At 52.7% G+C, this 26,207-nt stretch overlaps 1 protein-coding gene across 1 annotated transcript in view; it reads right to left on the reverse strand.

The window, feature by feature from the left end:
* LOC140464161 (TOM1-like protein 1) overlaps positions 1-26,207 on the reverse strand; it is a 95,770-nt gene that overhangs the window by 46,148 nt on the left and 23,415 nt on the right. The window contains exons 2-4 of the mRNA XM_072558972.1: positions 20,892-20,976; positions 4,417-4,495; positions 3,372-3,521 (exon numbers count right to left, since the gene is read on the reverse strand). Of these exons, the coding sequence (XP_072415073.1) occupies positions 3,372-3,521; positions 4,417-4,495; positions 20,892-20,976 (314 nt within the window). The remainder of the gene's footprint in view (positions 1-3,371; positions 3,522-4,416; positions 4,496-20,891; positions 20,977-26,207) is intronic.

A 26,207-nucleotide genomic window follows, 5' to 3' on the forward strand; every position in this document is an offset into this window, starting at 1 on the left:
TGGGGGGGAGTTGGCACTGTGAAGGCCACACATAAGGCTGCTCACTCAGCTGTTCAGAGGAATTGGGGCCTAGTTGGGGAAATTAAAAACCAATTAATTCACATCAGTGCTCAGAGGGCTGAATCTTTCTGAAATTGACAGAAAGCATGAACACAGCAGGTCAGGGAGTCAGCCTGCACTAACTAGAAGCCAGTGATCACCTTTAAACAGTGAACAATCTTCACTCCCCTAGAACAGAGACCAGTCCCACACACACCAGGGTTTGAGGTGTTACAGCAACTGGGCCCCACAGACACCAGGGTTTGAGGTCTTACAGAGAGACTGGGCTCCACAGACACCAGGGTTTGAGGTCTTACAGGGAGACTGGGCTCCACAGACCCCAGGGTTTGAGGTGTTACAGAGAGACTGGGCCCCACACACCCTGCAGTTTGAACTGTTACAGAGACTGGGCCCCACACACCCCGGGGTTTGAGATGCTACAGAGACTGGGCCCCACACACCCTGGGGTTTGAGATGCTACAGAGACTGGGCCCCACACACCCCGGGGTTTGAGAAACTTCAGAGAGACTGGGCCTCAGACACCCTGGCGTATAAGGAGTTACAGGCCGACTATGTTTCACACATCCCAGGGTTTGAGTTGTTACAGAGAGACTGGGCACTGCCTCAGCTGGCTGTGTAGTGAGTCTCACAGTCCTGTCTGAGTCACAGGACAACCCAGGTCCCGTCCTGTCCTGGACAGGCACCTCACCTCGAAGGGTTACTGCTAAAGGTCAAAGGGCTCTGGGGTTAAGGAGGGAAAAGCCGGCCCGTGAGCACCTGTGGGTTTAGGGAGAGGAGCTGATGTAGAGTGATGCCTTTGCGGTCGAAGAGCCTGATGGTACTGACATATCGGCTAACAGCATCTGCATCGGTCACTTAATGTTTACCGATGTCTCTGAGTGTATTCTGGTGGTAACAGGGAGATAAATAGAGAAAATTCATTTCAATCAAACACCAGGCAAGAAAAACCAGGGTATTGTAGTGTAACAGCACTGAGTGGCTGCTCACTCTGTCTGTCACAGTGATCACCAAATGCAGTTTGGATAGGGATCTGGGGATATACCACACAAAGGAATGACAGAGGTGAAGGAGCTCGGAATCAATTTGAAAACAAACATTTAAAAGGAGTAGGCCTGAGAAGCAGGGGATTTCTGCTAAAGCTGGTACAGAGACATGGTTAGACTGCTCCATGAACTGTTCTCATGTTTCAGCTGTACAAATCTCTGGTGCGGCTGCCCTTGGAGTATTGCGCACAGTTCTGGTCACCACATTATAGGAAGGATGTGGAAGCTTTGGAAAGGGTTCAGAGGAGATTTACCAGGATGTTGCCTGGTATGGAGGGAAGGTCTTATGAGGAAAGGCTGAGGGACTTGAGGCAGTTTACATTAGAGAGAAGAAGGTTGAGAGGTGACTTCATTAAGACAAATAAGGGTTAGATCGGGTGGATAGGGAGAGCCTTTTTCCTCAGATGGTGATGGCTAGCCCGAGGGGACAGAGCTTTAAATTGAGGGGTGATAGATATGGGACAGATGTCAGAGGTAGTGTCTTTACTCACAGAGTAGTCACGGTGTGGAATGCCCTGCCTGCAACAGTAGTAGACTCGCCAACTTTAAGGCATTTAAATGGGCATTGGATAAACATTTGGATGATAATGAGATAGTGTAGGTTCAACGGGCTTCAGATTGGTTTCACAGGTCAGTGCAACATCGAGGGCTGAAGGGCCTGTACTGCACTGTAATGTTCTATGTTCTGTGTCCTGGTCTCTACATTATCACAAAGGAACAGGCCATTCTGCCCATCTGAGCTGGCTGGTGCTTGCTTGTGTACAGAGAAGGCTTGACCCTGATAGAGACTTTTATCTGAAAGGGATTGATGTGGAAATGAGGAGGGTTTGCAGCTCACCGTCATCAGTATCAAACAGTCACCCAAAAATTCAATGGGGTACTCAGGAGAAACCGGAGTCTGTTCTGTGAGCTCAATGTCATTAACACGCAGACGATACAAGGGGAGACAGTGCTGTCACTGCAGTAATGATCCAGGGCCCAGGCTATTCCCATCAGAGGCACCGGTTCAAATCCCAGCGTATCAGCTGGTGAAATGGGAACTGAGGGAATACACAGGGAATTGATGTCCTGTCTAAAGACCACATTTTCATGACCATGTGACCATTGTAGATTATTGTATAAACTCTGTCTGGTTCATTCATGTTCTTGAGGGGGGGTGAAACCTACCAAACTGACCTGGTCTGGCCTACATGTGACTCCAGACCCACAGTAATGAGGTTGACTCTTAACTGCCCCCTGGGCAATTAGGGATAGGCAGTAAATGGTGGCCTGACCCAGCGACACCCATGGATGAATAAGCAGTGCCATGTCTGTTAATGGAATGGCTAGCCCAGTATCACTCCAGTCCTGCCTCCCAGTGTATCCATCATTGAGTTAGACCCCATCTACCACCCCCTGAGAGAAAGAACAGGAAATAACATCACCACAGGAAATGACATCACCATCCCAAAGAAACCAAAACATTTCAATAGAAAGCAGGAATTATCAGCATTGCTTTGCCTGAGGCCCACTGAAGATGTTATCTAGTACGGTGACGAAACGTCTGGAAATGAACCTTCCAGCTCAGCGAGCAAACCTACATCCATATCCACCATCCTTCACTGGACAGAGCTCTAACGGGAGGCTTCTGAATTGGGTGCACTTCTGGAAAAACGACGCTCACATTCTCGGTTCAATAAATTCCGGGTTTTCAAAATGGAGGCCGATGTTGTAATCACAACCCAGCTGGGAAAATCCAGCCCATTAGGGACAGTGACCAAAATCCTACCTGTTCGGCTAAGTTTAAGTGATGTCTTACAGGAGGGAGAGGAGAGAGAGACAGAGAAAGAGAGATACATACAGAAGAGAGAGAGAGAGAGAGTGACAGAGAAAGAAAGGGACAGAGAGGGATACAGACAGGGACAGACAAAGAGAGGGACAGAGACAGAGACACAGAGAGAGTGAGAGAAAGAAAGAGAGACAGAGACAGATAGAGAGAGAGGCAGAAAGAGAGAGAGAGAGAGAGGCAGAGAGAGACACACTCAGAGAGGAAGAGAGAGAGAACAACAGAACAAGATAGGGACAGAGACAGAGAGGAATAGAGACAGAGAGCGGGGCAGTGGCACAGAGAAAGAGGGATAGAGAGAGAGAGAGAGAGAGAGAGAGAGAGAGAGAGAGAGGGGTGGGTGAGGTTTGGAGAGATTTGAGGAGGGTATGCCTGAGGTGAGGGCCCAGGCAGTGGAGGAGCAATGAGAATGTTGGATGTTGGTGGGAGGGGGCTGCTGTTACCTGGATGAGGTGCAGGATGTGGTTCTGGATGTCCACGGGTGCGTTGTACTTTGGTTTCAGTACTTTGGTCAGGACGTCCTTCACAAACTCTCTCCTGACAACGAGGGAGTGAAATCTTGGGCCACAATTCCTGATGCAGATGTCGATAAGCTGGGCAAAACAACGACAAAAGAGCTTCGGGAATAAATCAGCAGCTGGGATTCTCTTTTCAATGTTGACCAGAGAGTGCAGTTTAATACTAATACCACACACACATTCCCCCCATAGAGACTCGGCACTGGTCATGTCTTCTGTATCTTTGACGGTTTCTCCTGAAATGTTCTGCCCAGAACTGAACTCTGGTTGAGGTCTAACCAGTCATTTATAAAGTTTTAACATGTCCCATTTTCTGTTTGGTTTCTCTCAAGTCAAACTCAAACAATCCTTTCCTTCCCCTCTATCATATCATCTCATATCATGTTTAAAGAGCTCTCTCTCTGCCCACTTGCACCGTCCAACATTGTGCCATTTAATGGGATAACGCGTTTTTATCGTTAATCACACGAGGCCCACCAATTCCAAAACATTTAACACTGTGCACTAAATCTCGTCCCACTTCAGTTTTCTGTTGATGTCAGTCTGAAGCTGACACAGTGAACCAGTCTCATAGAGAGGAGAGGCTGGAGGAGATTACAGAGAGAGAGAGGGGATTGGAGGGACTGGATGGGGTCACAGAGAGAGGTCAGTCATACTAGGTAAACATCCTGAGGGAGGATCTGGGATGCTCCGTGAGGATAGTGGATTCACCATAAGGATATGGGATCCACTGTGAGGGTCAAAAGGTGTCAATCGTGTCAGGCCAGAGCCAAGGAGGGTGAGGGAGAGGGGGAGAGGGAAAGAGAGTGAAGGAGAGTGAATGTTGGGGGTTGAAGGAGAGCGAGTGTTGGGGGTTGAAGGAGAGCGAGTGTTGGGGGTTGAAGGAAAGAGGGAGAGGGAGAGGGAGGTTGGTTGAAGGAGAGACTGAGAGGAAGTGTATGGGAGCAGGTGAAATCGGGCCTGGACTCACCTTCAGGCTCAGCCTGACCTCCTGGTGATTGAGGTTTCCCGAAATCCTTTTCTTTAGAGCTCTGACTGCCTCCTTGGGTCTGGAATGGAAGATAATCACACATTAACAATCTGTCCTCCTCCTCCACCCCCACACACCCATCCTCACACACATTTCCCATCCTCACACACACACACCAATCCCACACACACAACACACATCCCACGACTACTCACACTAACAGCCATCTCACCACACAACACACACACTCATCTCACTCCACACATCACTCAAACACCCCATCCACTCACACACACACACACATCCCTCTCACACACACACACACCCCATCCCTCTCACTCACACACACCCCAGCCTCTCACACATCCCCTCCCATCTCACACACACACACACCCCATCCCACCACACACTCACACTCACACACTCCACCAACATCCCATCACTCACACACACACACACCCCATCCTCATCACACACACATCCCCATCCTCTCACACACACCCACACCCCATCTCCACACACACACACCCATCCTCCATCACGACACACACACACACACCCCCATCCACACACACACACACTCCCCATCCTCACACACACACACACTCCCCCATACACACACACACACACTCCCCATCCACACACACACACATTCCCCATCCACACACACACACACTCCCCATCCACACACACACACTCCCCATCCACACACACACACTCCCCATCCACACACACACACTCCCCATCCATACACACACACACTCCCCATCCATACACACACACACTCCCCATCCACACACACTCCCCATCCACACACACTCCCCATCCTCTCTCACACACACACCCCCATCCTCTCTCACACACACACACACTCCCCATCCTCACACACACACACACTCCCCATCCACACACACACACACACTCCCCATCCACGCACACACACACTCCCCATCCACACACACACTCCCCATCCTCACACACACTCCCCATCCTCACACACACTCCCCATCCTCACACACACACACACTCCCCATCCTCACACACACACACACACCCCATCCTCACACACACACACACACTCCCCATCCTCACACACACACACACACCCCATCCTCACACACACACACTCCCCATCCTCACACACACACACACACACCCCATCCTCACACACACACACACACTCCCCATCCTCACACACACACACACTCCCCATCCTCACACACACACACACACACACACTCCCCATCCTCACACACACACACACACACTCCCCATCCTCACACACACACACACACTCCCCATCCTCACACACACACACACACTCCCCATCCTCACACACACACATTCCCCATCCACACACACACACATTCCCCATCCACACACACACACACTCCCCATCCTCACACACACACACACACACACACACTCCCCCATCCACACACACACACACTCCCCATCCACACACACACACATTCCCCATCCACATACACACACACTCCCCATCCACACACACTCCCCATCCACACACACTCCCCATCCACACACACTCCCCATCCACACACACACACATTCCCCATCCACACACACACACACTCCCCATCCTCACACAAACACACTCCCCCATCCGCACACACACACACTCCCCATCCTCACACACACACACTCCCCAATCCACACACACACACACACACACTCCCCCATCCACACACACACACACACTCTCCCCATCCTCACACACACACATTCCCCATTCACACACACACACTCCCCATCCACACACATACACTCCCCATCCACACACACACACACACTCCCCATCCTCACACACACACACACTCCCCATCCACACACACACATACACTCCCCATCCACACACACACACACACTCCCCATCCACACACACACACACACACTCCCCATCCACACACACACACACACACTCCCCATCCACACACACACACACATTCCCCATCCTCACACACACACTCCCCATCCACACACACACACTCCCCATCCACACACACACACACTCCCCATCCACACACACACACACACTCCCCATCCACACACACATACACTCCCCATCCACACACACACACACACTCCCCATCCTCACACACACACACACTCCCCATCCACACACACACACACTCCCCATCCTCACAGACACGCACACACTCCCCATCCTCACACACACACACACACTCCCCATCCACACACACACACTCCCCATCCACACACACACACACTCCCCATCCACACACACACACACACTCCCCATCCACACACACACACACACACACACACACACTCCCCATCCACACACACACACTCCCCATCCACACACACACACTCCCCATCCACACACACACACTCCCCATCCACACACACACACACACACTCCCCATCCACACACACATACACTCCCCATCCTCACAGACACGCACACACTCCCCATCCTCACACACACACACACACTCCCCATCCACACACACACACTCCCCATCCACACACACACACACTCCCCATCCACACACACACACACTCCCCATCCACACACACACACACTCCCCATCCACACACACACACTCCCCATCCACACACACACACTCCCCATCCTCACACACACACACACACTCCCCATCCACACACACATACACTCCCCATCCGCACACATACACTCCCCATCCTCACACACACACACACACTCCCCATCCACACACAAATACACTCCCCATCCACACACACACACACTCCCCATCCACACATACACACACTCCCCATCCACACACACACACACACTCCCCATCCACACACATACACACACTCCCCATCCACACACACACACACTCCCCATCCTCACACACAGACACACTCCCCATCCACACACACACACACACTCCCCATCCTCACACACACACACTCCCGATCCACACACACACACACACTCCCCATCCACACACACACACACTCCCCATCCTCTCACACACACACACTCCCCATCCTCACACACACATACTCCCCTTCCTCACACATACACACACTCCCCATCCTCACACACACACACACTCCCCTTCCACACACACACACACACACTCCCCATCCACACACACACACACACACTCCTCATCCACACACACACACACACTCCCCATTCACACACACACACACACTCCCGATCCACACACACACACACACTCCCCATCCACACACACACACACTCCCCATCCTCTCACACACACACACTCCCCATCCTCACACACACACACTCCCCTTCCTCACACATACACACACTCCCCATCCTCACACACACACACACTCCCCATCCACACACACACACACACACTCCCCATCCTCACACACACACACTCCCCTTCCTCACACACACACACTCCCCATCCTCACACACACACACACTCCCCATCCTCACACACACACACTCCCCATCCACACATACACACACACTCCCCATCCTCACACACACACACTCCCCATCCACACATACACACACACTCCCCATCCACACATACACACACACTCCCCATCCTCACACACACACACTCCCCGTCCACACATACACACACACTCCCCATCCACACACACACACACTCCCCATCCACACACACACACACACTCCCCATCCTCACACACACACACACTCCCCATCCACACACATACACACACTCCCCATCCTCACACACACACACTCCCCATCCACACACACACACACACTCCCCATCCACACACACACACACTCCCCATCCTCTCACACACACACACTCCCCATCCTCACACACACACACTCCCCTTCCTCACACATACACACACTCCCCATCCTCACACACACACACACTCCCCATCCACACACACACACACACACTCCCCATCCTCACACACACACAGTCCCCTTCCTCACACACACACACTCCCCATCCTCACACATACACACACTCCCCATCCACACACACACACACACTCCCCATCCTCACACACACACACTCCCCATCCTCACACACACACACACTCCCCATCCTCACACACACACACACTCCTCATCCACACACACACACACACACACACTCCCCATCCACACACACACACACTCCCCATCCTCACACACACACACTCCCCATCCACACACACACACACACACACTCCCCATCCTCACACACACACACTCCCCATCCTCACACACACACACACACTCCCCCATCCACACATACACACACACTCCCCATCCACACACACACACACTCCCCATCCACACACACACACACACACTCCCCATCCACACACACACACACACTCCCCATCCTCTCACACACACACACTCCCCATCCACACACACACACACACACTCCCCATCCACACACACACACACTCCCCATCCACACACACACACACACACTCCCCATCCACACACACACACACACTCCCCATCCTCTCACACACACACACTCCCCATCCACACACACACACAAACACTCCCCATCCTCACACACACACACACACTCCCCCATCCACACATACACACACACTCCCCATCCACACACACACACACTCCCCATCCACACACACACACACACACTCCCCATCCACACACACACACACACTCCCCATCCTCTCACACACACACACTCCCCATCCTCACACACACACACACTCCCCATCCACACACACACACACACACTCCCCATCCTCACACACACACACTCCCCATCCTCACACACACACACATTCCCCCATCCACACATACACACACACTCCCCATCCACACACACACACACTCCCCATCCACACACACACACACTCCCCATCCTCACACACACACACACTCCCCCATCCACACACACACACACACTCCCCATCCACACACATACACACACTCCCCATCCACACACACACACACACACTCCCCATCCACACACACACACTCCCCATCCTCACACACTCCCAATCATACTGTACATACACCAAACCCACACACACTCCCCCATCCACACACACACAACTTCACTCTCCACCACACCACACCCCAACCACACACACCATCCCCAACCACACACCCCCCACACACCACACACTCCCCTCCACACATACACACACACTCCCCATCCACACACACACACACTCCCCAACCACACACCCCCACCCACACACCCACCCCCCATCCACACACACACACCCCACCCCCAACACCCACACCCCCCACCCACAACCCACTTCCCCATCCACACACACACACACCCTCCCCTCCACACCCACACACACACCCCCCTCCCACACACACACCCCACCACACATACACACACACTCCCCACCCACACACACACACTCCCCATCCACCACACACACACTCCCCCATCCCACACACACACACTCCCCCATCCCACACACACACACTCCCCATCCCACACACACACACACCCCCATCCACACACACACACACTCCCCATCCACACACACCACTCACACACACACCCCCAACCCACACACACCACACACCACACCCCATCCACACACAAACACACCACCCATCCACACACCCACACCCCCACCACACACACACACACTCCCCATCCCACCACACACACTCCCCATCCACACACCCACACTCCCCATCCACACACACACACACTCCACACCCCCATCCTCACACACACACACACACACACTCCCCATCCACACACACCACACCCATCCCCACACCCACCACCCAACCCCACCACACCCACACACTCCCCATCCCACACACACACCACACACCCCCATCCCACACACACACACTCCCCATCCACACACACACACACTCCCCATCCACCCACACACCCCACACCCACTCCCCATCCTCACACACACACACACATTCCCCATCCACACACACACACACCACACTCCCCATCCACACACACACACACTCCCCATCCACACACACACACACACTCCCCATCCACACACACACACACACTCCCCATCCACACACACACACACTCCCCATCCTCACACACACACACACTCCCCATCCACACACATACACACACTCCCCATCCTCACACACACACACTCCCCATCCACACACACACACACACTCCCCATCCACACACACATACACACACTCCCCATCCTCACACACACACACACTCCCCATCCACACACACATACACACACTCCCCATCCTCACACACACACACACTCCCCATCCACACACACACACACACACACTCCCCATCCACACACATACACACACTCCCCATCCTCACACACACACACACTCCCCATCCACACACATACACACACTCCCCATCCTCACACACACACACACACACTCCCCATCCACACACATACACACACTCCCCATCCACACACACACACACTCCCCATCCACACACACACACACACACTCCCCATCCTCACACACACACACACACACTCCCCATCCACACACATACACACACTCCCCATCCACACACACACACACTCCCCATCCACACACACACACACACTCCCCATCCACACACACACACACACACTCCCCATCCTCACACACACACACACTCCCCATCCTCACACACACACACACTCCCCATCCACACACACATACACACACTCCCCATCCTCACACACACACACACTCCCCATCCACACACACATACACACACTCCCCATCCTCACACACACACACACTCCCCATCCACACACACACACACTCCCCATCTTCTCACACACACACACTCCCCCATCCACACACACACACACACTCCCCCATCCACACACACACACACTCCCCATCCACACACACACACACACTCCCCATCCACACACACACACACACTCCCCATCCACACACACACACACACTCCCCATCCACACACACACACACACACACTCCCCATCCACACACACACACACACACACACACTCCCCATTCACACACACACTCACACTCCCCATCCACACACACACACACACACTCCCCATCCTCACACACACACACACTCCCCATCCACACACACATACACACACTCTCCATCCTCACACACACACACACTCCCCATCCACACACACACACACTCCCCATCCTCTCACACACACACAATCCCCCATCCTCACACACACACACACTCCCCATCCACACACACACACTCCCCATCCACACACACACACTCCCCATCCACACACACACATACACACACACCATCCTCTCACACACACACACACTCCCCATCCTCTCACACACACACACTCCCCCATCCACACACACACACACACTCCCCCATCCACACACACACCATCCTCTCACACACACACACACTCCCCATCCTCTCACACACACACACTCCCCCATCCACACACACACACACACTCCCCCATCCACACACACACACACTCCCCATCCTCTCACACACACACTCCCCATCCACACACACACACTCCCCATCCACACACACACATACACACACACCATCCTCTCACACACACACACACTCCCCCTCCACACACACACACACTCCCCCATCCACACACACACACACTCCCCCTCCACACACACACACACACACACACACACACACACACACTCCCCCATCCACACACACGCATACACTCCCCATCCTCACAGACACGCACACACTCCCCATCCTCACACACACACACACACTCCCCCATCCACACACACACACTCCCCATCCACACACACACACTCTCCATCCACACACACACACACTCCCCATCCACACACACACACACACTCCCCATCCACACACACACACACACACTCCCCATCCACACACACACACACTCCCCATCCACACACACACACTCCCCATCCACACACACACACACTCCCCATCCACACACACACACATTCCCCATCCACACACACACACACTCCCCATCCACACACACACACTCCCCATCCACACACACACACACTCCCCATCCACACACACACACACACTCCCCATCCACACACACATACACTCCCCATCCTCACAGACACGCACACACTCCCCATCCTCACACACACACACACACTCCCCCATCCACACACACACACTCCCCATCCACACACACACACTCCCCATCCACACACACACACACTCCCCATCCACACACACACACACACTCCCCATCCACACACACACACACTCCCCATCCACACACACACACACACACACTCCCCATCCACACACACACACTCCCCATCCACACACACACACTCCCCATCCACACATACACACACACTCCCCATCCACACACACACACACTCCCCATCCACACACACACACACTCCCCATCCACACACACACACTCCCCATCCACACACACACACACTCCCCATCCACACACACACACACACTCCCCATCCACACACACATACACTCCCCATCCTCACAGACACGCACACACTCCCCATCCTCACACACACACACACACTCCCCCATCCACACACACACTCCCCATCCACACACACACACTCCCCATCCACACACACACACACTCCCCATCCACACACACACACACACTCCCCATCCACACACACACACACTCCCCATCCACACACACACACACACACACTCCCCATCCACACACACACACTCCCCATCCACACACACACACTCCCCATCCACACACACACACACTCCCCATCCACACACACACACACACACACTCCCCATCCACACACACACACTCCCCATCCACACACACACACTCCCCATCCACACACACACACACTCCCCATCCACACACACACACACACACACTCCCCATCCACACACACACACTCCCCATCCACACACACACACTCCCCATCCACACACACACACACTCCCCATCCACACACACACACACACTCCCCATCCACACACACATACACTCCCCATCCTCACAGACACGCACACACTCCCCATCCTCACACACACACACACACTCCCCATCCACACACACACACTCCCCATCCACACACACTCACACTCCCCATCCACACACACACACACTCCCCATCCACACACACACACACACACACTCCCCATCCACACACACACACTCCCCATCCACACACACACACACTCCCCATCCACACACACACACACACACACTCCCCATCCACACACACACACTCCCCATCCGCACACACACACACTCCCCATCCTCACACACACACACACACACTCCCCATCCACACACACGTACACTCCCCATCCACACACACACACACTCCCCATCCACAAACACACACACTCCCCATACACACACACACACACACCCCATCCACACACACACACACTCCCCATCCACACACACATACACTCCCCATCCACACACATACACTCCCCATCCTCACACACACACACTCCCCATCCACACACACACACACTCCCCATCCACACACACACACACTCCCCATCCACACACATTCACACACTCCCCATCGCCTCACACAAATACCCCATCCTCTCACACCCACACAACCCATCCTCTCACACCCATACACACCTCATTGTCTCACACACACACTCCCCATCCACACACACACACACTCCCCATCCACACACACACACACTCCCCATCCACACACACACACACACACACACACACACTCCCCATCCAGACAAACACACACTCCCCCATCCACACACACACACACTCCCCATCCACACACACACACTCCCCATCCACACACACACACACCCCATCCTCTCACACACACCCCATCCTCTCACACACATACACACTCCCCCATCCACACACACACACTCCCCATCCACACCCACACACACACACTCCCCCATCCACACACACACACTCTCCATCCACACACACACACACCCCATCCTCTCACACACACCCCATCCTCTCACACACATACACACTCCCCATCCACACACACACACACTCCCCATCCACACACACACACACTCCCCATCCACACACACACACACACACACACACACACTCCCCATCCAGACAAACACACACTCCCCCATCCACACACACACACACTCCCCATCCACACACACACACTCCCCATCCACACACACACACACCCCATCCTCTCACACACACCCCATCCTCTCACACACATACACACTCCCCCATCCACACACACACACTCCCCATCCACACCCACACACACACACTCCCCCATCCACACACACACACTCTCCATCCACACACACACACACCCCATCCTCTCACACACACCCCATCCTCTCACACACATACACACTCCCCCATCCACACACACACACTCCCCATCCACACCCACACACACACACTCCCCCATCCACACACACACACTCTCCATCCACACACACACACACCCCATCCTCTCACACACACCCCATCCTCTCACACACATACACACTCCCCATCCACACACACACACACTCCCCATCCACACACACACACACTCCCCATCCACACACACACACACACACACACACACACTCCCCATCCAGACAAACACACACTCCCCCATCCACACACACACACTCTCCATCCACACACACACACTCCCCCATCCACACACACACACCCCATCCTCTCACACACATACACACTCCCCCATCCACACACACACACTCCCCATCCACACCCACACACACACACTCCCCATCCACACCCACACACACACATTCCCCATCCACACACACATACACACACTCCCCATCCACACCCACACACACACACTCCCCCATCCACACACACACACTCCCCCTCCTCTCACACATGCACACACACATTCCCCCTCCTCTCACACACACACACACACACACACTCCCCATCCACACACACACACACTCCCCCTCCACACACACACACTCCCCCATCCACACACACACACACTCCCCCTCCTCTCACACACGCACACAAACATTCCCCCTCCTCTCTCACACACACACACACACACACACAGACTCCCCATCCACACACATCCACTCTCCCACCCTTACACACCCCCATCCTGGCAATCCTTCCACTACCCTCACACCTCCATCCTGGCCCACGCAGTATATTGACCCCATTTCTCAGCACTGTGAACCTGTTCCCGATCCACGCACACTGACCCCTGACCACAAACCCTTGCACGCTGACCCGACCTCAAACCTTTCCAAACTGACCCCTGACCCCAAACACTCCCTCACTGACCCCTGATCCCAACCCCACCCAAACTGATGCCTGACCGCAAACCCTCCCACACTGACCCCGACCCCAAACACTCCCACACTGACCCCTGACCTCAAACCCTCCAACACTGACCCCTGACTATTAGTGTGACCTAATTCCCAACCCAAACAGACCAATCTTTGACCCCAAACACACTGATGTTCCAATATGGGACTTTGAACACTAATCCTGCCTGAGTACACGTGCCCCCAGCACCCACCGACACCCCACAAACCTCTGACACATTCCCAGGACTTGCTTTTCTCTCCATCTCTCTCTCTCTACCTCTCTCAGTCTTTCTCTCTCACTCTTTCTCTCTCTCTCGATCACTGGTTCAGGTGCTTGTGGATTTAATGACTGAGATGAAATTTCTTGCCATTGTATAAAACACAAAGCTAACAGGAAGGTTCTGACTGGCTACACACACCTGGTGAAGTGGGTGTTGTACATGATGACAATTCCAAACACTTCAGTAATCCACGATCACTCTGAAACCGAGAACAAGCCCAGACCCAGATCCTCAGAATTGGAGGCAGAGATATGAATACTCACATCATTAAACAGTGTACCCATTAACCCCACTGTATCCCTCAGTCCCAGTGTTCCCTGGCTGTGTACCCATTAACCCCACTGTATCCCTCAGTCCCAGTGTTCCCTGGCTGTGTACCCATTAACCCCACTGTATCCCTCAGTCCCAGTGTACCCTGGCTGTGTCCCCATTAACCCCACTGTATCCCTCACTCCCAGTGTACCCTTACTGTGTACCCATTAACCCCACTGTATCCCTCAGTCCCAGTGTACCCTGGCTGTGTCCCCATTAACCCCACTGTATCCCTCAGTCCCAGGGTACCCTGACTGTGTACCCATTAACCCCACTGTATCCCTCAGTCCCAGTGTACCCTGGCTGTGTCCCCATTAACCCCACTGTATCCCTCACTCCCAGTGTACCCTTACTGTGTCCCCATTAACCCCACTGTATCCCTCAGTCCCAGTGTACCCTGGCTGTGTCCCCATTAACCCCACTGTATCCCTCAGTCCCAGTGTACCCTGACTGTGTACCCATTAACCCCACTGTATCCCTCAGTCCCAGTGTTCCCTGGCTGTGTACCCATTAACCCCACTGTATCCCTCAGTCCCAGTGTACCCTTACTGTGTACCCATTAACCCCACTGTATCCCTCACTCCCAGTGTACCCTGGCTGTGTCCCCATTAACCCCACTGTATCCCTCAGTCCCAGTGTTACCTGACTGTGTACCCATTAACCCCACTGTATCCCTCACTCCCAGTGTACCCTGACTGTGTACCCATTAACCCCACTGTATCCCTCAGTCCCAGTGTACCCTGGCTGTGTACCCATTAACCCCACTGTATCCCTCAGTCCCAGGGTACCCTGTGTCCCCATTAACCCCACTGTATCCCTCAGTCCCAGTGCACCCTGACTGTGTCCCCATTAACCCCACTGTATCCCTCAGTCCCAGGGTACCCTGTGTACCCATTAACCCCACTGTATCCCTCAGTCCCAGGGTACCCTGTGTCCCCATTAACCCCACTGTATCCCTCAGTCCCAGTGCACCCTGACTGTGTCCCCATTAACCCCACTGTATCCCTCAGTCCCAGGGTACCCTGTGTACCCATTAACCCCACTGTATCCCTCAGTCCCAGGGTACCCTGTGTACCCATTAACCCCACTGTATCCCTCAGTCCCAGTGCACCCTGACTGTGTACCCATTAACCCCACTGTATCCCTCAGTCCCAGTGTAACCTGACTGTGTCCCCATTAACCCCACTGTATCCCTCACTCCCAGTGTATCCTGACTGGGTCCCCATTAACCCCACTGTATCCCTCAGTCCCAGTGTACCCTGACTGTGTCCCCATTAACCCCACTGTATCCCTCAGTCCCAGTGTACCCTGACTGTGTCCCCATTAACCCCACTGTATCCCTCATTCCCAGTGCACCCTGACTGTGTCCCCATTAACACCACTGTATCCCTCAGTCCCAGTGCACCCTGACTGTGTACCCATTAACCCCACTGTATCCCTCAGTCCCAGTGTAACCTGACTGTGTCCCCATTAACCCCACTGTATCCCTCAGTCCCAGGGTACCCTGTATCCCCATTAACCCCATTGTATCCCTCAGTCCCAGTGCACCCTGTATCCCCATTAACCCCACTGTATCCCTCAGTCCCAGTGTAACCTGACTGTGTACCCATTAACCCCACTGTATCCCTCAGTCCCAGTGTACCCTGACTGTGTACCCATTAACCCCACTGTATCCCTCAGTCCCAGTGTAACCTGACTGTGTACCCATTAACCCCACTGTATCCCTCAGTCCCAGGGTACCCTGTATCCCCATTAACCCCACTGTATCCCTCAGTCCCAGTGCACCCTGACTGTGTACCCATTAACCCCACTGTATCCCTCAGTCCCAGTGCACCCTGACTGTGTACCCATTAACCCCACTGTATCCCTCAGTCCCAGTGTATCCTGACTGTGTACCCATTAACCCCACTGTATCCCTCAGTCCCAGTGCACCCTGACTGTGTCCCCATTAACCCCACTGTATCCCTCAGTCCCAGTGTAACCTGACTGTGTCCCCATTAACCCCACTGTATCCCTCAGTCCCAGGGTACCCTGTATCCCCATTAACCCCACTGTATCCCTCAGTCCCAGTGTACCCTGACTGTGTACCCATTAACCCCACTGTATCCCTCAGTCCCAGGGTACCCTGTATCCCCATTAACCCCACTGTATCCCTCAGTCCCAGTGCACCCTGACTGTGTACCCATTAAACCCACTGTATCCCTCAGTCCCAGGGTACCCTGTATCCCCATTAACCCCACTGTATCCCTCAGTCCCAGTGCACCCTGACTGTGTACCCATTAACCCCACTGTATCCCTCAGTCCCAGGGTACCCTGTGTCCCCATTAACCCCACTGTATCCCTCAGTCTCAGTGTACCCTGACTGTGTCCCCATTAACCCCACTGTATCCCTCAGTCCCAGTGCACCCTGACTGTGTACCCATTAACCCCACTGTATCCCTCAGTCCCAGTGTAACCTGACTGTGTCCCCATTAACCCCACTGTATCCCTCAGTCCCAGTGCACCCTGACTGTGTCCCCATTAACCCCACTGTATCCCTCAGTCCCAGTGTACCCTGACTGTGTACCCATTAACCCCACTGTATCCCTCAGTCCCAGTGTACCCTGACTGTGTACCCATTAACCCCACTGTATCCCTCAGTCCCAGGGTACCCTGTGTCCCCATTAACCCCACTGTATCCCTCAGTCCCAGTGCACCCTGACTGTGTATCCATTAACCCCACTGTATCCCTCAGTCCCAGGGTACCCTGTGTCCCCATTAACCCCACTGTATCCCTCACTCCCAGTGTACCCTTACTGTGTACCCATTAACCCCACTGTATCCCTCAGTCCCAGTGTACCCTGACTGTGTATCCATTAACCCCACTGTATCCCTCACTCCCAGTGTACCCTGACTGTGTATCCACTAACCCCACGGTATCCCTCAGTCCCAGTGTACCCTGACTGTGTACCCATTAACCCGACTGTATCCCTCAGTCCCAGTGTACCCTGTGTACCCATTAACCCCACTGTATCCCTCAGTCCCAGTGCATCCTGACTGTGTGCCCATTAACCCCATTGTATCCCTCAGTCCCAGTGCACCCTGACTGTGTCCCCACTAACCCCACTGTATCCCCCAGTCCCAGTGTACTCTGACTGTGTCCCCACTAACCCCACTGTATCCCTCAGTCCCAGTGCATCCTGACTGTGTACCCATTAACCCCACTGTATCCCTCAGTCCCAGTGCACCCTGACTGTGTCCCCACTAACCCCACTGTATCCCTCAGTCCCAGTGTACTCTGACTGTGTCCCCACTAACCCCACTGTATCACTCAGTCCCAGTGTACCCTGGCTGTGTACCCATTAACCCCACTGTATCCCTCAGTCCCAGGGTACCCTGACTGTGTCCCCATTAACCCCACTGTATCCCTCACTCCCAGTGTACCCTGACTGTGTACCCATTAACCCCACTGTATCCCTCACTCCCAGTGTACCCTGACTGTGTCTCCATTAACCCCACTGTATCCCTCAGTCCCAGGGTACCCTGACTGTGTCCCCATTAACCCCACTGTATCCCTCAGTCCCAGTGTACCCTTACTGTGTCCCCATTAACCCCACTGTATCCCTCAGTCCCAGTGTAACCTGACTGTGTCCCCATTAACCCCACTGTATCCCTCAGTCCCAGGGTACCCTGACTGTGTCCCCATTAACCCCACTGTACCCCTCAGTCCCAGTGTACCCTTACTGTGTACCCATTAACCCCACTGTATCCCTCAGTCCCAGTGCACCCTGACTGTGTACCCATTAACCCCACTGTATCCCTCAGTCCCAGTGTAACCTGACTGTGTACCCATTAACCCCACTGTATCCCTCAGTCCCAGTGTACCCTGACTGTGTCCCCATTAACCCCACTGTATCCCTCAGTCCCAGTGTACCCTGACTGTGTACCCATTAACTCGACTGTATCCCTCAGTCCCAGTGTACCCTGACTGTCTACCCATTAACCCCACTGTATCCCTCACTCCCAGTGCATCCTGACTGTGTCCCCATTAACCCCACTGTATCCCTCAGTCCCAGTGCACCCTGACTGTGTACCCATTAACCCCACTGTATCCCTCAGTCCCAGTGTACCCTGACTGTGTACCCATTAACCCCACTGTATCCCTCAGTTCCAGTGTACCCTGACTGTGTCCCCATTGACCCCACTGTATCCCTCACTCCCAGTGTACCCTGACTGTGTCCCCATTAACCCCACTGTATCCCTCACTCCCAGTGTACCCTGACTGTGTACCCATTAACCCCACTGTATCCCTCAGTCCCAGTGCACCCTGACTGTGTACCCATTAACCCCACTGTATCCCTCACTCCCAGTGTATCCTGACTGTGTACCCATTAACCCCACTGTATCCCTCACTCCCAGTGTATCCTGACTGTGTACCCATTAACCCCACTATATCCCTCAGTCCCAGGGTACCCTGTGTACCCATTAACCCCACTGTATCCCTCAGTCCCAGTGTATCCTGACTGTGTACCCATTAACCCCACTGTATCCCTCAGTCCCAGGGCATCCTGACTGTGTACCCATTAACCCCACTGTATCCCTCACTCCCAGTGTACCCTGACTGTGTATCTCTAACACCCAGTCCTTCCATGAGTCCCTCAAACCCAGTGTTCTCCCTCAGTCTCAGAGGACCTATTGCCTTACTCCTGCCCTACGCACTCACCCTTCCTCAGTGGAGTTAATAACATCACTGATGTGTTTGATTTGGGCCCAGTCGGCCGTTCCCCGTGTTCTTTCTGTTGCCTTCTCTGAAAAATCAAAGAGTTTTATATTAATCTCAACAACCAAAGAGTGAGCAGCTGAATTGAGGGTTGCAGGCTGGAACAACACAGCTCTCTGTGTGTGTGGGGAGCAGGCTCAGCTCCAGGTAAATGAAAGCTGCTCTCTGAGTACTCTTTGTACACAGTGAACAATAAGCCCAGGCATTCTCCACACAATCATTCGAGAATCGAAAGCCAGAGGACAAATCTCCCAGTCAGCAGCGACCTCAATCAGATAGGGTCATGGAACAACACAACGGGAACCCAGTGCACGGTAACCCGAGGGTTAGGATGTATTGTTACAGCGTGGAAAGAAATGGAGCCCTGAATATATGCCCGCTACTGCTTGATGGGGAAAGTGTACAGGAAGCTTAACGTACAGTCTTAAAAGAGTCAAGGGAGCATTACTCTGTATCTAACCTTGTGCTATTCCTGTCCTGGGAGTGTTTGATGGGGACGGTGTAGAGGGAGCTTTACTCTGTATCTAACCCTGTGCTATTCCTGTCCTGGGAGTGTTTGATGGGGGGACAGTGTAGAGGGAGCTTTACTCTCTATCTAACCCTGTGCTGGTGTGTTAGATGGGGTCGATATCAAGGGAGACAATGAGGACTGCAGATGCTGGAGATCAGAGTTGAGGTTGTGGTGCTGGAAAAGCACAGCAGGTATCATTTGAGGAGCAGGAGGATCAACATTTCAAGCTTACGCCCTTCATAAGGATCCTACAGTGTCCATCACTGACCAACCAGTAGCTCAGATTCAAATACCAGAGGCTGCTTGCTCACTGCACAATGCGATCCCATACAACCTGAGGGCGTCACGGGGGCACAGTGGTTAGCACTGCTGCCTCACAGCGCCAGAGACCCAGGTTCAATTCCCGCCTCAGGCGACTGACTGTGTGGAGTTTGCACATTCTCCCCGTGTCTGCGTGGGTTTCCTCCGGGTGCTCCGGTTTCCTCCTACAGTCCAAAGATGTGCAGGTCAGGTGAATTGGCCATGCTAAATTGTCCGTAGCATTAGGTAAGGGGTAGATGTAGGGGTATGGGTGGGTTGCGCTTCGGCGGGGCAGTGTGGACTTGTTGGGCCAAAGGGCCTGTTTCCACACTGTAAGTAATCTAATCTAACCTCACAGGCCATGTGCCAGCACACGCCTGACCCCAGGCCAGGCCCTGACCTCTATGCCAGTATCCAGCTGCGAATGGAGAGGCAGCACCTTTACACACTCCTCACTGTACAGCAGGAGGCCATTCAGCCCACTGACTCCATGTTGGCTCTCTGTGGAACAATCCAGTCAGTCTCCTTTCCTGTCCCTTAGTGGCACACATGGGCTGGCCGTGTTCTTTAGGAATTATTGACCTCCTCCCCTTAGACCCCAGTCCCCCCTAGGGAAGGGGTTACAGCTTGCTGGGTTAGAATGCTGTCTCTCACCCTCCCCAGACTGGCACTCTCTATAGCCTGGACTTTACGTTATCTGTCAATGGGAATGGCTGCTCTCTCTGTCCCATACCCAACCCACCCTGAGCTGGGATTACCAGGGCCTGGCACAGAGCTGGCTTTCCAGCTTGGGGGGGGCGGGGCGGGAAATGGTGGGCCAATGGGGTACCACTGCCCAGAGTTGGGTAGACACTGATCACCACGCCTTATTCTCTGGCATTCCCAATTCACAGTGATGGCCACTCAGAACGTCCCTGATCGCGTCCTCCCATTGGCCATCCAGCAGAAGAAATCCCCTCCCCCACCTAGACCATGGGCCCATTCCCCACTCTCCGTGTCTATAGCACATCACACAGGGCTGGGAGTCACAATGAAAACCCCACTTCCGTTTGCCAAGTCCTGATTAAAAATTCAGCCCATGTCCCCACACACTCTGAGAAACACCGGAATCCAGACCAGCAGGAGGCCATTCTGCCCTGCGAGCCTGTCCCACCATTTCATCCAACTCATCCCCCATTCCTGTTTTCTCCCCCAATGCCCTTTGATCCCTCTAGCCATAAGAACTTTATCTAACTCTGGGGTGGCACAGTGACTCAAGCCGCTAGGGACCTGGGTTCAAATCAGCCTCGGGCGACTGTCTGTGTGGAGTTTGCGTATTCTTCTCGTATCTGTGTGAATTTCCTCCAGGTGCTCCGGTTTCCTCCCACAATCCAACAGTGTGCGGGTCAGGGTGAACTGGCCATGATAAATTGCCCATAGTGCGAGGTGCATTAGTCAGAGGGAAATGGGTCTGGGTGAGTTACTCTTTGGAGGGTCAGTGTGGACTTGTTGGGCCGAAGGGCCTGTTTCCACACTATAGGGAATCTAATCTAATAAATCCATATTGAAACCACAATGTTTTGGCCTCTGTGGCACTCTGTGTGGCAGTGAATTCCATAGGCTCCCACTCTCTGGGTGAAGCCATTTGTCCCCATCTCAGTCTGAAATGATCTACCCCTTACCCTTACCCTTACCCTTACCCATGACCCCTGGTGGTGGACTCCCCACCATTGGAAACAACCTTCCTGTCTAGCCCCGTTAGAATTTTATAGGTCTCTATGAGGTGCCCCCTCCCCCTCGTTCTTCTAAACTCCAATGAGTACAACCTTACTGACTCAGCCTTTCCTCATACATCAGTCCTGCCTTCCCAGGATTCAGTGTGATAAACCTTTGCTGCACTTCCTTGACAACAGTAACATCCTTCCTCAGAGAAGGTGACCAGAACGGTACACACTATTCCAGGTGTGGCCTCACTAATGCTCTGTACAATTGCAGTAAGATATCCTTGTTCCACGACTCGAATTCTCTCGCTATGACGACCATCACACCACTTCCTTCCCTCACTGGCTGCTGTCCTTGCAATGCTTCGCTACAGAGACGGGTGTACAAGGACACCCAGTGAATATCTCCCCCACCTTTCCCAACCTCTCCCCATTCAGATTCTCATCTAGACTCAAAACGTTAGCCTGCTCCCTCTCCGTGGATGCTGCCTGGCCCACTGGATCTCCAACATTTGCTGTTTTCTGTACAGAATCCAGCAGCTGCAGTAATTTGCTCCACCATTTGGACTTTAACCCACCTTCCTGTTTTTGCTACCAAAGTGAATAAGCTCACATTTATCCCCACTGTACTGCATCGGCCCACTCCCTCAGCTTGTCCAAATCCCACTGCAACAATCCTCCTCCCAGCCCACTCTCCCACCCAGGCTTCATGTCAATGCAAACCTGGAGATACCACATTTACTTCCCTCTCTAAACCATTAACAATTATTTTGAGTAGCAGTGTCCAAGAAAGTAAGGAGATCTCAGCTATCTGTAAGAATAATAGGGTGGTTATGGTCGGGGATTTTAACTTTCCAAACATAGACTGGGACTGCCACAGTGTTAAGGGTTTAGATGGAGAGGAATTTGTGAAATATGTACAAAAAAACTTTCTGAGTCAGTATGTGGATGTACCTACCAGAGAAGGTGCAAAACTTGACCTATTCTTGGGAAATAAGGCAGGGCAGGTGACTGAGGTGTCAGTGGGGGAGCACTTTGGGGCCAGTGACCATAATTCTATTAGATTTAAAATAGTGATAGAAAAGGATAGACCAGATCTAAAAGTTGAAGTTCTAAATTGGAGGCAGGTTAATTTGACTGTATTAGGCAAGAGCTTTTGAAAGCTGATTGGGGGACAGATGTTTGCAGGTAAAGGGACGGCTGGAAAATGAGAAGCCTTCAGAAATGAGATAACAATGATTCCAGAGAAAGTATATTCCTGTCAGGGTGAAAGGGCAAGGCTGGTAGGTATACGGAATGCTGGATGACTCAAGAAAAAGAAGGAAGTATATGTAAGGTATAGACAGGATAGATCGAGTGATTCCTCAGAAGAGTATAAAGGCAGTAGGAGTATACTTAAGAGGGAAATCAGGAGGGCAAAAAGGGGACATGGGATAGCTTTGGCAAACAGGGTTAAGGGGAATCCAAAGGGATTCTACAAATACATTAATAACATCATACAAATACATAAAAGAGTAACAAGGGAGAGAATAGCGCCCCTTAAAGATCAGCAAGGCTGCCTATGTGTGGAACTGCAGGAGATGGGGGAGACACTAAAAGAGTATTTTGCATCACTATTTACTGTGGAGAAGGGTATGGAGGATAGAGATCATGGGGAAATAAATAGTGAAATCTTGCAAAATGTCCAGATTACAGAGGAGGAAGTGCTGGATGTCTTGGAAACGGTTAAAGGTGGATAAATCCCCAGGACCTGATCAGGTGTACCCGAGAACTCTGTGGGAAGCTAGAGAAGTGATTGCTGGGCCTCTTGCTGAGATATTTGTATCATCGATAGTCACAGGTGAGGTGCTCGAAGACTGGAGGTTGGCTAACATGGTGCCACTGTTTAAGAAGGGTGGTAAGGACAAACCAGGGAAACTATAGACCAGTGAGCCTGACCTTGGTGGTGGGCGAGTTGTTGGAGGGAATCCTGAGGGACAGGATGTACATGTAATTGGAAAGGCAAGGACTGATTAGGGGTAGTCAACATGGATTTGTGTGTGGGAAATCATGTCTCACAAACTTGATTGAGTTTTTTGAAGAAGTAACAAAGAGGATTGATGAGGGCAGAGCAGTAGATGTGATCTATATAGACTTCAGTAAGGTGTTCGACAAGGTTCCCCATGGGAGACTGGTTAGCAAGGTTAGATCTCATGGAATCCAGGAAGAACTAGCCATTTGGATACAGAACTGGCTCAAAGGTAGAAGACAGAGGGTGGTGATGGAGGGTTGTTTTTCAGACTGGAGGCCTGTGACCAGTGGAGTGCCACAAGGATCGGTGCTGGGTCCTCTACTTTTCATCAGTTATATAAGTGATTTGGATGTGAGCATAAGAGGTAGAGTTAGTAAGTTTGCAGATGACACCAAAATTGGAGGTGTAGTGGTCAGCGAAGAAGATTATCTCAGATTACAACGGGATCTGGACCAGATGGGCCAATGGGCTGAGGAGTAACAGATGGAGATTAATTCAGATAAATGTGAGGTGCTGCATTTTGGGAAAGCAAATCTTAACAGGACTTATACACTTAATGGTAAGGTCCTAGGGAGTGCTGCTGAACAAAGAGACCTTGGAGTGCAGGTTCATAGCTCCTTGAAAGTGGAGTCACAGGTAGATAGGATAGTGAAGAAGGAGTTTGGTATGCTTTCCTTTATTGGTCAGAGTACTGAGTACAGGAGTTGGGAGGTCATGTTGCGGCTGTACAGGACATT

The sequence above is a fragment of the Chiloscyllium punctatum genome, chromosome 39 (assembly GCF_047496795.1).
Source record: "Chiloscyllium punctatum isolate Juve2018m chromosome 39, sChiPun1.3, whole genome shotgun sequence".
In the NCBI taxonomy this organism is placed as follows: Eukaryota; Metazoa; Chordata; class Chondrichthyes; order Orectolobiformes; family Hemiscylliidae; genus Chiloscyllium; species Chiloscyllium punctatum.